We start from the raw sequence: 17,150 nt of genomic DNA, 5'->3' as shown, positions 1-17,150 counted from the left end.
TTCGGCTCAGGTCATGATCTCAGGGTCGTGAGACTGAGTCCCGCGTGGGGCTCCACGCTGGGCGTGGAGTCTGTTTAAGATTCTCTTGCTCCCCACCCCGCCCCTGCATTCTCTCTCTTAAAGAAAAAACATGAAGAGTTACAGTTGGAAGGTCATGAATAACTATCATTGCAGGCAAAACTAATATCCAAATTTAGATAATTTAATTAAGGCCTATTATATTCATTCAATGGTAAAGAAATATTTATGACCTAGCTAAATTAACAACAAAAAAGTACTGTTGAAAACCAAACAGAAATTCAGATTCTTTGTGAGATGTGTTTTTCTGCTGCTACTGCTGACCCCTAAGGAAGAACGAATGAATGCTGAAGATAGAGAAAACAGAAAGCATTTCTGTTTTCAATTTTGATTCTCCACAAGTAGAGAGGAAAAAATACCTATATCTAATAGTTACTCAACATTAACTGATGTTTCATTCATTAAACCTAAGAGAATAAAATTAGTCAAAAAGACAAAATAAGAGGTCACAAATATGAACTTAAAATATGAAGTGAATAAAACTGTCTTCCTTTTTTCTCCCACAGACTTATTTTGGAATATCGGTAACATGTGGGTGGGTGGGTGGGGGCTGTTTTGTCAGGGACTGTAGTTTCGCAAGCACTTACAAATTGCCTCAAGCTTTTTAAACTAATATAGAAGCCAACTTTAAGGAGCAGAGGTTATGCTGCCATTGGAAAGTTTTATCCAGCTTCTAAAGCACATCATGCTTGATTTAAGGAACACCTCCAAGTAATATTATTGCCACAACATAAAGGTACTTAATATCCTTTCTTGTGTGAAGGAGTGTTCATGAGAAAGGCTTATCATTCATTTTATCAGAGTTAATTCCTTAAGCTTGTTTTACTTTATCTGAAAAGGAAAAAGTAACTCTACATAGATATTTTACATATATTTTAAACTGTGAAATACTTGTCTAACCCAAGCAGCGTTTGGAAGGTTAATGACAGCCTGTATGTGTTCAAGAGCACTCTAAGTAAGGTTATTAAAATTCAACCTTTTGCATATTTCTGATAGAGGGAAAAAAAGTTTGTCCCAGACAACAAGGTCATAGAATACAGAGAAGCTTTGAGAAGTTTCTCAATCTCTAGATTAATATCCACTCTTTGGAAGATGATAGAAATCTGTACCATTGAGACAGACCACGCTTTCAATGTTTCTGTAGCCCTGTTCTTGCCCAAAAGTCAAATAGCCAGCCAACCGTCTGTTCTTGATGCCACATGGATTTCACAACTTTCATTTCCACAGCACATACCATGTCATCTGCCCAGTAGTATCATGACAGTTTACACCAGTTGAGAGAAAATCTCCAACATTTTTAACTTACTCTCTGAATTCTTCTCCTAATTAATAGGATGTTAATTAATATTAAAATGATACTTTAAGTGCCTTGGGTATCTAGAGGATTCTTATACTTTCTATATCAATATAAGTCACGGTTATGAACATTGGATTACCTGGTGGAAGTTTGGAAAATCTGAAAGAAACTCCAAATCACTAACACACACATTTCTCCCTTTATTCCCCTTTGTTCATTATCAAGATTTCATTCATATTCTTGTTTACAGATTCTTTTTTAGTTATTTTCTGAAGAGAATGGATGAATCGGAAGTAGATCAGAGTTCTATTTCCTGGGCTTATTTCTTTTCAGCCTTCCAGGAGTGTACACTCATTCCTGGGGGTGCTGAGAAAATATATAGGTTGCTTCCATTTGGTCCTATGAATGAATCTCTAATCCAATCACTGACTGCATGAGTTGGTGAGCCCAAACAAGAACAATGTGAACCAAGAAAATCCTACAATCGTCAAATATACACAGTTTGCAGAACACATGCTCATCAGAATCATTCAAGGCTACGGAGCACCACCTTAGCATCAGTCTTCAAAAATCTACCAAAGCTTCCATAGCAGTTCTCCAAAGCTTTAGACTTAATGCCCTTCTAGTGATTATGATGATTCTAGGCGTAATTATTATTTCTTTAATAACTTGAGAAAGTTGTATTCCTTTAGGAGAACTTTGGTAAAATCTAGAGTTATAATCAATGTATATCTACATAAATGCTAATGTAAATAAAACAACTGTAATAAAAACACTGGGTAACTACAAATCATTTTACACAGCATGGGAAATAGCAATTCTATCAGAGAAAGTCTACAGGTAGGGTGGATCCTCCTTATTTTCAGATTTCATATTTAGGTGAACTTGCCTACTCACTAAAATTTATTTGTAACTGCCAAATCAATACTTGCAGTGCTTTCACAGTCATTCACAGAGATGTGCAAAGTGGGGAAAAACTGGAACCTCCCGACATGCAAGTTCCCAAGGTCAAGCAAGGTGACACTGCCATATTTCAGTTCTCATACTATAAGGAAGTGTTCTTTTCCTTATTTAGTGCCACGTTTTCCACATTTTTGTACTTTTTTGATGATTTTGCTGTTTAAAAATGGTCTTAACAGCCATGTGCCTTAAGTACGGGCTAGTGTTCCTCAGCACAAGAAGGCTGTGTTGTGCCTTATAGAGAAAATACATATGTTACATAAGCTTCATTCAGGTATGTGTTACAGTGCTGTTGCTGTGAATTCAATGTTAATGAATCAACTATTAAATAAGATGTCTTTGAGCAGAACACACATAAAACAAGGTTATATACTGATCAGTTGATGAAAATATGAGCAGGGGCTCAGAGGAACCTAACCTTGTATTTTCCCTAGGAGCAAGAGTTCAATATTCACTGATTCAGTGTCCACAGCAATTTCATAAAACATAACTAATGTGAATAATGAGAACTAACTGCATTTTAATACATTCAGAATTATGATCCTAAAATAGAACAAAAACAGGAAGAGTGCCCAAAGTTGTGATATTGGTATCCAAATGGCCATCTTCTGATTCTCTTCTTTTGTGTCTGCAAGGACACAAAATATGTTACCCAGGATAATTTCAGTGGATTGTAGACCATGAACTACACTTCTCTCCATCTTTTTATCATATGTCAATCACCTTCACTTCCTTTGGGCTACTAGAACTCTCTATGACCTTTCCCCCTTTAGGGCTTTCACTCATACCATTTGCTCTGCTTCAAATACTTTCCTTCCTTTTATTAATGCTGCATCTTCATCCTTCATCTTCAGAAAGAAACATTTCCTGATCATGCACTTATGAGATCTGTCTCTTTTCTATATAGTTTCATGGCAACTACTGTGCTTCCTCACTTATATATTTGAAAACTGCAATTAAATAAATAAAATTTATTATCCTGTAAGCCCAGCCTGTGTCTGATGGCTCTGTGTGACTTTCCTGAGCCAAGCCAGTACTTTGCACATTGCTTATGCCCAGTGTGTATCTGTAGAATAAATAAATGAATGAATGAAATTATATAGGGTTTTCTCCCCAGTTATGACACTGGATTACCCACATATCCCCACCTCTGATGATCACAAACAAATACTTGTGCACTAACTGGGCTGAACCAGAGTCTCTGCCACAGCCAGGGGCCCCATCTTAAGGTCAGATCTATGAACCCCATATGTGCATATCTATTTCCAACCAGCCGAGCAAATACTTACACAAGAACAGCCATCTAGATTAATCATTTAAAAACCTCTCTGGAGGGGCGCCTGGGTGGCTCAGTCCGTTGGGCGGCTGCCTTCGGCTCAGGTCATGATCCTGGGGTCTTGGGATCGAGCCCCACATCCGGCTCCCTGCTCAGGGGAGAGCCTGTTTCTCCCTCTCCATCTGCCTGCCACTCTGCCTACTTGTGCTCTCTCTATCTCTGTCAAATAAATAAATAAAATCTTTTAAAAAAATTAAAAAAAAAAAAAAAAAAAAACCTCTCTGGAATAGTGCAATTACTCTGCCAAAGTCACTACTGCCATGAGAAGAAAGAAAGAAAGAAAGAAGGAAAAAGAAGAAAGAAAGAAAGAAAGAAAGAAAGAAAGAAAGAAAGAAAGAAAGAGAAAGAAAGAAAAAAAGAAAGAAAGAAGAAAGAAAGAGAAAGAAAAAGAGAAGTAATCAAAGGATATTCAAATTTTCTGCCATAATCCATCAAACTTAAGTCACTCACAGCATATGAAAAAATGAAATTTAATTACTATTTTTATAAGGTCCTTTTAAAATAGTTAATTGAAAAAAAAAAGCTGTTGCATATTCTCAATCCTAATGCAAATGCTATTTGAGAGGGCATAGAATGGTTCCCTGTTTTGAAATGAATATTCACAGAAATAGTCTTCAAATTAATCAGTATAGTTCAGGAAAGTAATTCATGCTATACCTCAGTAGGACCTTTCAGGAACTTCACCTCACATGTATCTATTATATACCTATACTACTTGAACACATTCATGGGCGCCTGGGTGGCTCAGTCGTTAAGCAACTGCCTTTGGCTCAGGTCATGGTCCCAGGGTCCTGGGATCGAGCCCCACCATCGGGCTCCCTGCTCGGCAGGGAGCCTGCTTCTCCCTCTCTCACTCCCCCCTGCTTGTGTTCCCTCTCTCACTGTGTCTCTATCTGTCAAATAAATAAATAAAATCTTAAAAAAAAAAAAAAGAACACATTCAGTGAGGACTGACAGTAACTCACAGAATATTAAGGAAGATTAAGAAAAGTCCGAAGCTGCCTATATTAGTCAGCTTGTGCTACCATAACAAAATATAATAGACTAGGCATCTTAAACAACAAAAATTTATTCTCACAGTTCTGGAGGCTGGAAGTCCAAGGGCCATGGTGCCAGCCAATTTGATTCCTGGTGAGATCGGCCCCCTTCTTGCTGTGTATTCCTACTGCCTTTGCTTCAGGTATATGAAAATGAAGAGAGAGATATCTCCCTTCCTCTTCTTATAAAGCCACCAATCCTATTGGAATAGGACCTCATCCTATGACCTCATTTAACCTTAATTCTTCCTAAAAGCTCCATACCCAAATACAGCATATGAATTTGAGATTTGGTAGGCACATCCTACTGACTTCCAATAGTGACACCACTTTTATGCTGCTTCTGGATCATGGATTATCTGTAACCACCTCACCTGTATGTATTCCTTGAAGCATCCGTTCCTTCATGTCAGTAGTTTCTGAATCAAACCTGGCCTTCCTACCCTAGGTTGATGGGGCCTGGGTGCCCTAGATGCAAGGAATTCTGAGAAAGTGATTTTCTGGCTTTTTACCTGGGTAGGCAAGACATCATGAAGTTGAGAATCCCCTAACATAGGAAGGATTTCAAAGGTACATGATAGCCCAAAAGAATGACAAATGTCCACTCCACTACCTGAATAGCCGGAGGCAAAGGGAAATGCTACAGCAAATATGAGTAAACACCATGGAATTTCTTTTAGAACTGAGTAGTGACCTATTTATTTCTCACACTACCCTCTGTTTAAAAATCTTCCTGGCACAGGTTGTTCTAATCAGACTTACTATCTTCCTTGTACCTACTCTGTGGTTTCATCCTATAATGGCTAATATCAAGACCAATAACAACAACAACGGGCAAAACTCCCAGGAATCAAACACAAAAAATCCCTAGGCATGCAACTCCGTACTTAATACACATTGTAATCATTTGTTCATAACAATGACTCTGAGCAGTAGATACTGTATATACATACACATATTTTTTTTCTATGATTTTACAGATGGGGAAACTGAAGATCCAAGGTCAAATGGGTGGCCCAAGCCACAAAGTTGCCAAGTCCACATTTTATATCTGTTATTTTGGAGCTCATTATTTTAATGACAATGCTCTTCTGCCTCTCACTGGACTATTAAACAATTAATAAACCCTCCTGAGATCCCAGGATTTTCCATAGCTAAGCTCCACTCAAGGGGCCAACTCTTATAAGTGCAACTGAGTCCTCTAGAAAGTACTAAGTATCACATTTCATTACACGATCAAGTTTCTAAATATAGAATATGCATTTTGACATATATGTAACTAGCTACTTAGCTATAAAGAAACTATCTAAATCTAAAGTTACCCCTGAGTGATTAGTAAAAAAGCAACACGTGACTTTATTCTCGGGAAATCATATATTCGTCTACTTCAAAAATAGTAAAGTAGCGAGCACTGATTGTTTCGTCTCTTCACAAACCTTCCCTCTTCTGGGAAGAATGTCATCCTTCTATTAACTGCTCCTTTCCTGTCCCAAGTATATAGTTCCACTCAGGCTGCCAATGTTAGCCCCTCATTCATCCATCACCTCCAGGGGCTGATGCAAAGTGGGCCAGATCCTAGCCATCTTCCTTAGCATTTGTCAGATTATAACTTAGGGAAGAGGGGCAGTCTCATGTCAAATTTGAGATTGAGATGCTGGTAATCATCTTCCCTCTGTCAGGGGAAGTATACCAAAATAAATAAACAAAGCTGCCTCACTGTAAGAAGCAGAGGAGAGAGGAGAAAGAGCAGCCTGACAGTGGAGCTGGTTGACCTGGAAGACTCTGGTACCTCTGTGCCGCTTCTGATTTGTACGCAGGAACATTTCCCTTTAGACTCAGGTTTCTGTCATTTGCAACCAAAACACATTTGCATAGAATATGTAATAATGCAATAACATATTTTAGAGGAACTTAAGTCCAAAATCAGGAAAGATATTCTTACCAGGCCATAAATTAATAAGTAGGCTTTTTGTATACATTGGTCAGTGAAACGTTCACTGTCTAAAGAACACATATCAAAAAGGATTTAAATAAAGTTTCTTATATTTTTTTCTGCTGAAAATAAAATTTAGCAATAATCCCAAATTATTTGAATTATCAAGGACAGTATTTCCTGAATAGTCAGGACTAAGCATAGTCAAGATCTGTCCTTGATCCAGGCCTCCCTCCATTCCTGTCTTGGAAGGGACACAGAGACATTTAATCATAGAAAGCTCCACAGGCATGATTTGATCCCTATTTCTGTGCCTTGAAGTGCAAGTGCCTGCCTCTCACTTTTATCCCCACGAAAACTGGCAATGCTGATTTCCACGTCCAGCTCCTTTTTCATTTGAGACACTGAAGCCTTCCTCTTCTCTACCAGAGCTCTGAACCATGTACAAACCTCCTCATGTTCTCATGACATGAGCTAAGTGACTGAAGACATCCCCTCATCTGTTCTGGTCCATGCTTAGAATCTACATAATTTATATTGTAATCAAACAGCAATCTAAGCCTTCGTGTCTGTATTGATCAGGGTAATATAGGTTTTTCTGTTAAAACAAACTACAGAAGCTTAATAAAAATTTCTTCTTTAATTCTTCAAACTCTACAGTGGGTCAAGGATCGTCCCCTTGCAGCCAGGTCATATGAAACAAGACTTCTGCCAGGAGAAGAGGACAAAGGAAGAGGCACCCCAGCTGGAACTGTTTTGTCCAGGGGTCCAGGGATGACATATATCCTTCTACTCTTATTTCATTGGTCAGAACTAATCACTTGGTCTCCATCTGAGTGCAGGGAAGTTGGAAAATATATAGGAGCACATGAATATACAGTGAGCAAAATGATTTCTGCCACACTATACCATATTTCCTAGGAAAACATTAGCAATATCTATGTTCATGGATTAAAAAAAGTCTATCACAGTGTAGGTATAAAAGATGCACAGCCTGCTTGCTTGCATAGGACTATCCAAGTGTACTTTTGGGACTTTATAAAGCTTGGGTGAAAGCCCTAGGTAGATCTCAATCACAGGAATGAAATGAACTTTTTTTTTTTTTTTGGCTGCGGCTAAGAGACAGCACCATATGAATTATTTTAGTAGGCTCCTTCATTCAGCAACGTATTTAGAGCACAAAGCAAAATAATGTAGTGAGCTTAGACTTAGAAAAGAATAGAAAAATATACGTTCTATATTATGACCACCAACCTCCCATGCCTAAAACATTTTGCTTCTTGGCCTCCAGTAAAAAAGAAGGCTGAAGGGTCTGATGCTTGGCCCGCTGCGTAAAGTATTCCATCATCAAACCATCACCCTTACCTTAGTACAATTGGCAGTCACTGCTCACATAAAACATAAGAATATGTTACCATGGAGACAAAGCCAACTCTCTCCTCCAGAACGGCTGATTCTTCCAAGTCATAACAGATACCACCAGAAAAATAACATGAGGTATTCACAGAGATTGGCAGCCCCAAATCTGTATTCCGTAATTGTGTAGCTAAGCAGGTTCACATTATCTTTCGATAGAGTAACAAAGACAAACATTGTACTAAAAGATAATCCTATGTAATCACTGTTTATAAAATAAATCCCTATATCCATCTAAACAATGTGGAAAGTTTAATTTGTAATGTTTTCTGCCTCTACTTAGTGCTTTATTAATGGAGTGACCACTGTGTTTGACCTATTTGCTGAAATTTGCTAGAACTCCAGGAGACCATATGGATGACCAGATGGGTTGCTGTAATTTAATGTCATTATTCTAAGGATGAAGTAAGGGATAAACATAATTTGCATTCTTTTCCATCCTTCCTGCATACCTTTTATTAGTTCCATTTTTAATTCAGACATCAGAAGGGAAAATAATACCTTGCTACCAAGGCTCAGATGCCAACTAATTACTACAAGAAACTCCAGTCCTGACATCACAGGCCAGGCCTCAGAACACACTCCATCTTACCCAGTGACCCCACTGTGGTGATTAATAGGTTGAATGCTAAGCCCTAATGAGGGTGTCAGATCTTAGATGTTCTCTAGGCTAACGTAATTAGCATTAGGTTGAACAGAGTATTTCAGTTACTCAGTAGAGAGCCTCATTAAACTTCATACTAAACTATATGCCTTTTCACGTTATGGTCTTTGAATTTATTTTATAATCATCAACCTAAAAGGCCTCTATAAATAGAGGTCTTTTAAATATTAAGGGATAATTTAAATATTTTTAAATCAATTATTGATCTTCTTCTACAAGAGTGAATTCCTATGTTGTACATGAAGTGTTTTTCAGGGATACTTGCCGAAATGCAAGTTTCTGGTTTCCACCAACAGAAATTCTGCTAAAAGGGGGTTTGGGAGAAGACCTGCAACTATGCGTTTTTAACAAGACACACATGATTCAGAAGCAGAAAGTCTGTGGACCGCATTTGAAAAAACACTACCACTTTGGTAATAGGACTAACATCTGTGTCTTAGATTAATTGAGACTATCAGATTTTTTTTTGTTCTAAATAGCTATTATGTTTCTAAAAAAAATTATCTGCATCCACATAAGGGGGACTGTTTTCATATTGGGATTACAATTTTAAATGTACCAATTATTTCTTACTAAAAGATTAAAACCAATTATCAAGATAAGATTATCAAGATAAGACACCATGTAAAATGTAGTGAGTTCTCCATTAACCAGTGGATATGGCAGGTAAACATTTCTTTCCTGCGGGCCATCGGCCTAGGACTGCTTTTCCACTTTCAAGGGAAAGACCACAGTGTAGCAAAATTTCTACAATTACTGACTTTTCTCCATGGCCAGAGATGATAAACAAAATGTCTCAGTTCTGATGACTAATGACGCTAAGCAATATTCCAGCAACTTAGTGGATCTCACCTAGATATTACCATCATCAATTACTACATAAGTATCTTTATGTGTCTAGCATTTGCTTTCTTGAGACAAGCAGAAAATCCTCAATGATCTTTAATTTAGACAGATTTTTTCATCTATTACCCTAAACATTTTTTTTTTTTTAAGATTTTATTTATTTGTCAGAGAGAGAGAGAGCACAACAGGGGGAGCAGCAGAGGTAGAGGGAGAAGCAGACTCCCTGCTGAGCAAGGAGCCCGATGTGGGACTTGATCCCAGGACACTGGGGTCATGACCTGAGCTGAAGGCAGACGTTTAACCGACTGAGCCACCCAGGCATCCCCATTACCCTAAACATTTTAAGGTATTTTTTTTCTGAATTGATAACTACTTATTTAACCAAACTACTATTTTTTTTTTAAGTAGGCTCCATGCCCAGCATGGAGCCCAACACAGGGCTTGAACTACGACCCTGGGATCAAGACCTGAGCTGAGATCAAGAGTCAGATGCCTAATGAACTGAGTCACCCAGATGCCCCCAAACTACCATTTTTTTGATGAGCTTCAAAAGAGTTCTATTTTGTGCTTTTTATTTACTTATTGATTTATTTGAGAGAAAGAGAGAGAGAGAGTGAGAACAGAGGGAATAGGCAGAGGGAGCGAGACAAGCAGACTCCGAGCTGAGCCTAGAGTCCAAAGCAAGGCTCCATCTTATGACCCTGACATCATAACCTGAGCTGAAATCAAGAGTCAGACACTTAACCAACTGAGCCACCCAGGCGCCCCTCTTTTGTGTTTTTTTAACATGTATAATATGTATTAAAAATAGGAAAATAAGAACATGAATAAATTGAAAAATTTATTTAATAATAAATACATATTATAGGGATTTACATATTATTTATTTAATGGTTTGAGAAAAGAAATTATGTAATTCTTCATTCTAAACTTTTCTATAGATCCAGCCAGGGAGTGGAAGGCTATCATATGACCATGACAAGTCTATAAATATATCCTACTTTCATTGGATGAAGAATGATTGCTGGGGTATCAAGCTCTCTCTGAGACTTACTGGATGCTATCCTACTCTATTTCTTCCTCTAGGAATCCTGCATTTTCCAGCAATCCTGGCTCCTGTCTTTAGGTAGAGCAGCATGAGAATTCTGACCAGTAGAACATGTGCAGAAATGTTGTTTACCCCTTCCAGGCCTGGCCCTTAAAATATCCCACATGATCTTCCGTGCTGTTTGCGTTCATTCTGTCTAGCCAAGTGGAGCAGATTTTGGAAACGCCACAAAGTCTCATGCGATGGCATAGCCACCAGATGAAACACTGCTTGAGCAATAAGTAAACTTATATTCCTTTGAGGCACTGGGACTTTGAAGTTATTTGCTTTAAACTAATAAATTCAATTGAGACGACTTAACAAAAAAGTTATACAAATTTTTGTCTTGCTTATGAGTTAGTCAACTACCTATTCAACATAAAATTATGACTGTCTAGTTCAAATTCAGTAGACTTCTATGAATTCACTAGAGGAATCTGTTTCAGTTGTATTTAAAAGAGGGGGGGACTATGTATCTTAACATCAGCATATCTTGGAGCTCAGGACAAGATGACTTGTGTGTTGTTTTGGTAAAACATTATTAAATAACACCTAACCCCTGCAACAGAGGAACAAAACCAGGTACACAGTATTTATTGTTTCTACAGTCATCAGAAATAACACAGAATCCTTAAAGCAACTGTCCAAAGGAGATACTCAGAAAGTGCTTTAGAAGCAGAATTTTTCATTGATACACTCAAATAGCATTTTAAAGATACCTTCCAGTAGTAGAACAGAAATGCATCCATTTAATCTAACTAAAAAGCGTCAAGGGAGACATACTGGATTAATGTAAATCACTGACATATAGAAAGCAGAAAACACATACCAATATGCACACGTGTGTGCGCGCACATACACACACACACACAGAGGATCATTGGAGGATCACATTTTCACCTTGGTACTACCATAAAGAAACAATATCCTGTAGATTAATTATTATGTCATTGACAAATGACCTTGGTAGGGGTAGAACCTGAATCAGGTCTGTAGAAGGCCTGGCCTAGATCTGGCTCTCTCACTTTCTAGAAGTAAAGAGGAAGATATGAGAAAGGCAGAAGAGCACAGTGACTCAATATTTGGAGTCTCGATTTCTATCTGCCACTAATAAGCTGTTGTTCTTGGGAAACTATTTCATGTCTCTATTTCTTCAATTATAGAATGGAGAGAAAATAATACTTATCTCATGCATTGTTAAGAGGACTAAATCATATGACACATAGCAAGCATTTAGAGAGGACTTAGCTGAAAGTAAATACTAATAAATATTGGATATTATTGCTAATGGTATATCCCTATCACTAGGAGCAATATTATCCTCACCTGTAAGGTAAGAAATTGTGGTAGATGATTTGTATAATTTCTTTCAGTTCTTATATTCTGAGTCTACACCTGTCTCTTAAAGTCAAATATCCAGTTGAAAAATGAAAACTCTAAAACCTAAATATTTTACATAATGACTTTAAAAAATGTAGAGGCCATCTGGTCTGCTGTTGAGATTGACTTAAAGAAAATAAGTGACATAATAATGCATTAATAATTACATTTTTTAAGCATTCAGAAGTGATACGGTTCTTTGATTTGTTCTCCCTCATGAATCTTACCCTCAACTGAATATGGAATGTAACAGGATAATTGTCAGGCAACCATTTACATTTAAAAATGTCGTATTTAGGGGTGCCTGGGTGGCTCAGTCGGTTAAGCATCCAACTCCTGACTTCAGCTCAGGTTATGATCTCATGGTAGTGGGACAGAGCCCCGCATCAGGTCTGCACTCAGTGGGGAGTCGGTTGGAGATTCTCTCTCCCTTTCTATCTCCCTCTACCCCTTGCCCTGCTCTCTCGCTCTCTCTCAAAATAAATAAATAAATCTTTTTTTAAAACGTTATATTTAATGAGTACTACAGAGGTAAGGAATTATTTTGATCACACGAACTTGAATGGATCCAGACTGTACATGATAACACTCCATTTTTGCAGCTGAAGGTGAAGTACTTAGTAGGTTTACAGACTGTCAGCAACTGGAGTTTCTTTCTCATTAGGATGAAAGCATTTCTACCAACTGTAACAATGGTAGGAAATGATACTAACGCTATGGTATAGACTTTATTCCAGATTAAACGGAAAGGTGCCTCCCTTGGAAATTCCATAGTTTAGTAAACCTTACTTTGTTCAAAGAAATCCTCATTCAAATACTCTAGTCATACTAAAGAATGAAGTGAATATCTCAAGATGCAGAATGAATAAAATTATTAAAAATTCATTTGGAATTATATATTTGGTTGGTTTTAAGTGACTACAATACAAAAACAGAGCTTTAATATACCAAGACATTAAATGTAAAACACTGTGGCATGGAAGCATTGTTTTCTTAATCTGGAATTCCATTTATTCCCAGAAACCTTACCTCCTGCATACATAACAGCCAGCATAATGGATGATATCCACGCTATTTCACTGTAGGTAGTGTTGAATATTTGCTGAATTTCTTTGAAGAACACTGTGACAGCTTTGGGGAATGCATATGAAAATCCAATGGAGATAAAAGATGCTCCAACCACTACCCAGCCCCAGCCTCCATCGGGAGGTGGGTATAGGGGGGGGCCTACTGGTGGTGGCATTTCTGTTCCTCTATTCGAGATTCAAGTAATCTATTAAAAAAAATGAAATAATAGTTTAAACCTTATTTCCATTTTCAGATTTTACTCTTGATAGTCACCAAAATAATACTTTATGGTTATAACTATATAATTTCTCATGAATACTTTTTAATACTCTTATACTCAGAAAATTAACCAAAAAAATGGAATGGGGTATGTAACTTTCTTTTGGGCTAAAAAATGAAGCATTTAATTTGTTTATGGAAATAAAAACTACTCAAAAATAAAGAATTCAGATCTGTACTGAAGTACCAACCCAAAAATAAAAGCTATCTCTATCTGAATTCCAAGCATAATAAAAATGGAGCTGTCATCACTTAAAAACAGAATACTTTCTTAATCCAAATATTCAAGATTTTCTTTACAAATAAAAAGGACCATGGATCAAATCTGATAGATTTTAAAGAATTAAATAGTAGATTTTTTTAAATTATTAGAAATATTAGATTACTAGAAATATTTCAGAATTTTTCTACTTTTAATAATTGAGAATACTTAAAAATATTTCAGCATGGACCTATTTTCTAGACCCGTAGCACTAGAAGTTATACGGTTTTAATGAATTAATTTCACTGCACTTCTCAAAATGGTGCTACCTATTATTTAATGAATGATATATTTTATGCATTTTTTTCATAGCAATAAAATTCTTCCAAACAAATAGATGGTATGTTATAGTTTGTTAAAAGAAAGGACTTTCTCTTTGGATATGCCTAGGAACATTTAGCTGCTAGCTTTATGGTATAAGAGCACTCACTCTCCTGTGGAAGAAATGATCACATATAGCTTCACACAACTGAAATTAAATTAAAAACATCTTGGTTCCCTAAAATCAATGTTTCTTTGTGGAGTAATGCTGTTCGCTTAGCTTTTAGCTGTAACTGCCAGCACTTTTCAATATCTTCTTACTACTCTCATTTTATTTGTGAATATGTTTCAATTGAAATGTAGAAGAAAAAGAAACAATTTTCTATTGGTAAAATAATGTGGGAAATAAGTTAATAAAAACTAATTTTGCTGCATGTTTTCAGAAAACCCACCAAAAAACTAAACAGATATCTATGAAAACAAAGACTGGTTTAATTTTTGTTTACTGTCAAATTATATCAAGGGTATTTTCAGTGATCTTCTATATGCATTTTTTAGATTATGAATGAAAATATTCTCTACATTAAACTTTTCTAATTTGTCCATAGTTATACTAAAGGACTTGGCTTTCAGAAATTCATAGAGGAAAAATGATAAAAATGAAATTTAAAATAGGTAGAGAAGTTCTCTGCAATTTTCCTGTTTGCATAAAAGAACCTAACTGTCTTTCATTATTAATTCATGAGTTTAAACTATTGAGACTTTTATCACATCTGCTATTATAAACACTTAGAAATACAACTGGATGATTTGCTTCTCAGCCACTTCAAAAAATTTTTTCTAAATAATCTTAAATATATTATTTAAATATCATATCAATATGAATATTGAAATTTACTAATATTCAAATCATGTTATGAATATGAATACTGAAATTTACTAATGAGCTAGGTTGATGTTGCGATTTCTATTGTATAGACAGGAATCTATGCTCATAGAAAACTGAAGGCCTTAAAAAAGATTATGTGATTGAGCTATTTTTTTTCTCCTTAATCCTCCTTTTTTATATTGTTATTTTTTTCACCAGTTTATTTCTGTATGTAATCTTTTGTATCTGTTTCCAGCATATTGACTTGATTTATAAATGCATACTCCAGGTTGAGAGTCACTATTCATGCCTCTTCACTTCCTTATCTCCTAGCTGTTTAGTTTTTTCCATATAAATTGATATCTTATGATCTCTTAACTGAATTATTACAGAGTGGACCCTAACCAATTAACCCTTGAAAAATTCCATTTCCAAGATTACCACCTGTTCATTATTAAACAACTCTTGGGTTGATCAACAGTCAAGATCCAATTCATACACACTCACTGGTCTCATGTTATCTTCCTATGCACAACTCTGTAATATTTTCCACAACTTATACCTGTTGTGTCTTTCCTTTTATTTATGGAAATAATCAAGAAAAGCAGGAATTAAAAGTGTAATTTTACCTGTTGATAGATGCCAACTTGAACAGGTATTTTTGGATTATCCGTGGAATTTTACGTCTAGTCACTCTTCCTTGAAGTGATATGTGAAGGCAGTGCAAAAGGAGAGAGGTAGAGCAGACTCTGGATTATCTAAAGAAATGAAAAAAACAAAGGTTACATGTATAATAGAGTTCCATAGGCCCCATTAGAGCTTTAATTTATCCCAGGATATTGTGACCATGTTATAATAATTAGCAAAATTTCTTTGTCAATCCATTGATAGAATTGTTAATGTATGAACAAAATGATCAAACATGTATGCATGAGAAAAAAATTATAAGTATAAAATTAAGAAATAGGATTTTTAAAAAAATAAATAACATTAGATTGCATATCTACCATTATGAGAAGAAAATTTATTTGCATTCATTAGCTGTCCCTCAAATAATTTCCTATACTCATTTAAATAATTTACTCTAAAATTCAGTTAAAGAAACTATCCATTGACAATGGAAACAGAAAGTTTAAAAGATAATTATTAGAATATTATCAAACAAACTGAGGGTTTCAGAGGGGAGGGGAGTGGGAGTCGGGTAACGGTGACAGGTATTAAGGAGGGCATGGTTTGTAATGAGCACTGGGTGTTATACGCAACTAATGAATCATTGAACACTACATCAAAAACTAATGATGTAATGTATGGTGGCTAACTTATTAAAAAAAAGAAATATTATCCGTAATATATATGTCTCACAATGAGATAGACTGGTCATGAAAAGGACTAAAAGCATTTTAGGGATCTTCTGATTTAGAATTAAAACTTCCTAATCAGATCTGGGTGACAGATATTCCTAATACATCAAATACTTTCATTTCAACTTAAATCTTGTGCTGAATGCATAGAAGCTAGTACTTAGAGTTTATTTTGTTTAGCTTGGACATTCCTTTGCCTAGATTAAAGCTGAGAAAAAGTCGATTCTGAATTAAATAACCAGTTGCCTGCTTTGCATGTAGGGCCATGTATCCTAAAGTGTTGAAAAAGGCAATGCAGCCACCAGGCTAAATGAGATTTGTATGAGAGGATGAGGAAAGCCTGTGATCTAGTTGCCAAGTCAGTGAGAAACTGTGAGTAGGGACTAGAATGATTAGTCAGGGAATTATAAAGTCATGAATAAAATCTGAGAAATAGATAAGGCTGAAATTAAAGTTTTTTAAGAAGATTTATTCATTTATTTTAGAGAGAGAGAGAGAACCCGAGTGCGGGGAGGGGGTAAAGAGAGAGGAAGAGAATCTCAAGCAGACTCCCTGCTGAGCGTGGAGCCCCACACACGGGGCTCGATCCCAGGACCCTGAGATCATGACCTGAGCTGAAACCAAGATTCAGACACTTAACCAACTGAGCCACCCAGGCGCCCCTGAAATTAAAGTTTTAACTTGTGCTCAGAATAGAGTTTATGCTAAATGGGTCGCCTAGGTCTGGGGTAACAGGGGAGAGAAGAAATATCTGTTCTGGTCTTACCAGGAGTCTTGGGAACCTTGGTACTTTTTAAAGCCAGGTAAATCAGGGATGGCAGCCCCATCCTACTACACATAACCAGCCCAACCAAATGCAGAAAATCCTTTATATATTTTGAAGAAATACATTTTCTGTCAGTTTCCTCTGGCAGACAGAGATGCCCTGAGTTCAGGGCAAAGCCTCAGAGGAAAGCCTGAGGCATTTCTGAAAATTGGGCTCTGACCTTCCAGTCTATACTTAATTATCATCATGCT

The 17,150-nt window shown here is 36.5% G+C and overlaps 1 protein-coding gene across 7 annotated transcripts in view; it reads right to left on the bottom strand.

Moving 5' to 3' along the window:
• SLC16A7 (solute carrier family 16 member 7) overlaps positions 1-17,150 on the bottom strand; it is a 179,148-nt gene that overhangs the window by 56,788 nt on the left and 105,210 nt on the right. For all 7 annotated transcript variants that reach the window (XR_013449244.1, XM_078076195.1, XM_036073846.2 and 4 more), the window contains 2 exons: positions 15,402-15,530; positions 13,064-13,307 (listed from right to left, as the gene is read on the bottom strand). Coding sequence is in view for 6 of the 7 variants with exons in the window: in XM_078076195.1 (XP_077932321.1) it covers positions 13,064-13,277 (214 nt within the window). In the remaining variant the exon portion in view is untranslated. The remainder of the gene's footprint in view (positions 1-13,063; positions 13,308-15,401; positions 15,531-17,150) is intronic.

Source organism: Halichoerus grypus, chromosome 6 (genome assembly GCF_964656455.1).
Source record: "Halichoerus grypus chromosome 6, mHalGry1.hap1.1, whole genome shotgun sequence".
In the NCBI taxonomy this organism is placed as follows: Eukaryota; Metazoa; Chordata; class Mammalia; order Carnivora; family Phocidae; genus Halichoerus; species Halichoerus grypus.
Note: the sequence above shows the minus strand (reverse complement) of the source record. Positions and strands in the feature narration are given on the sequence as shown.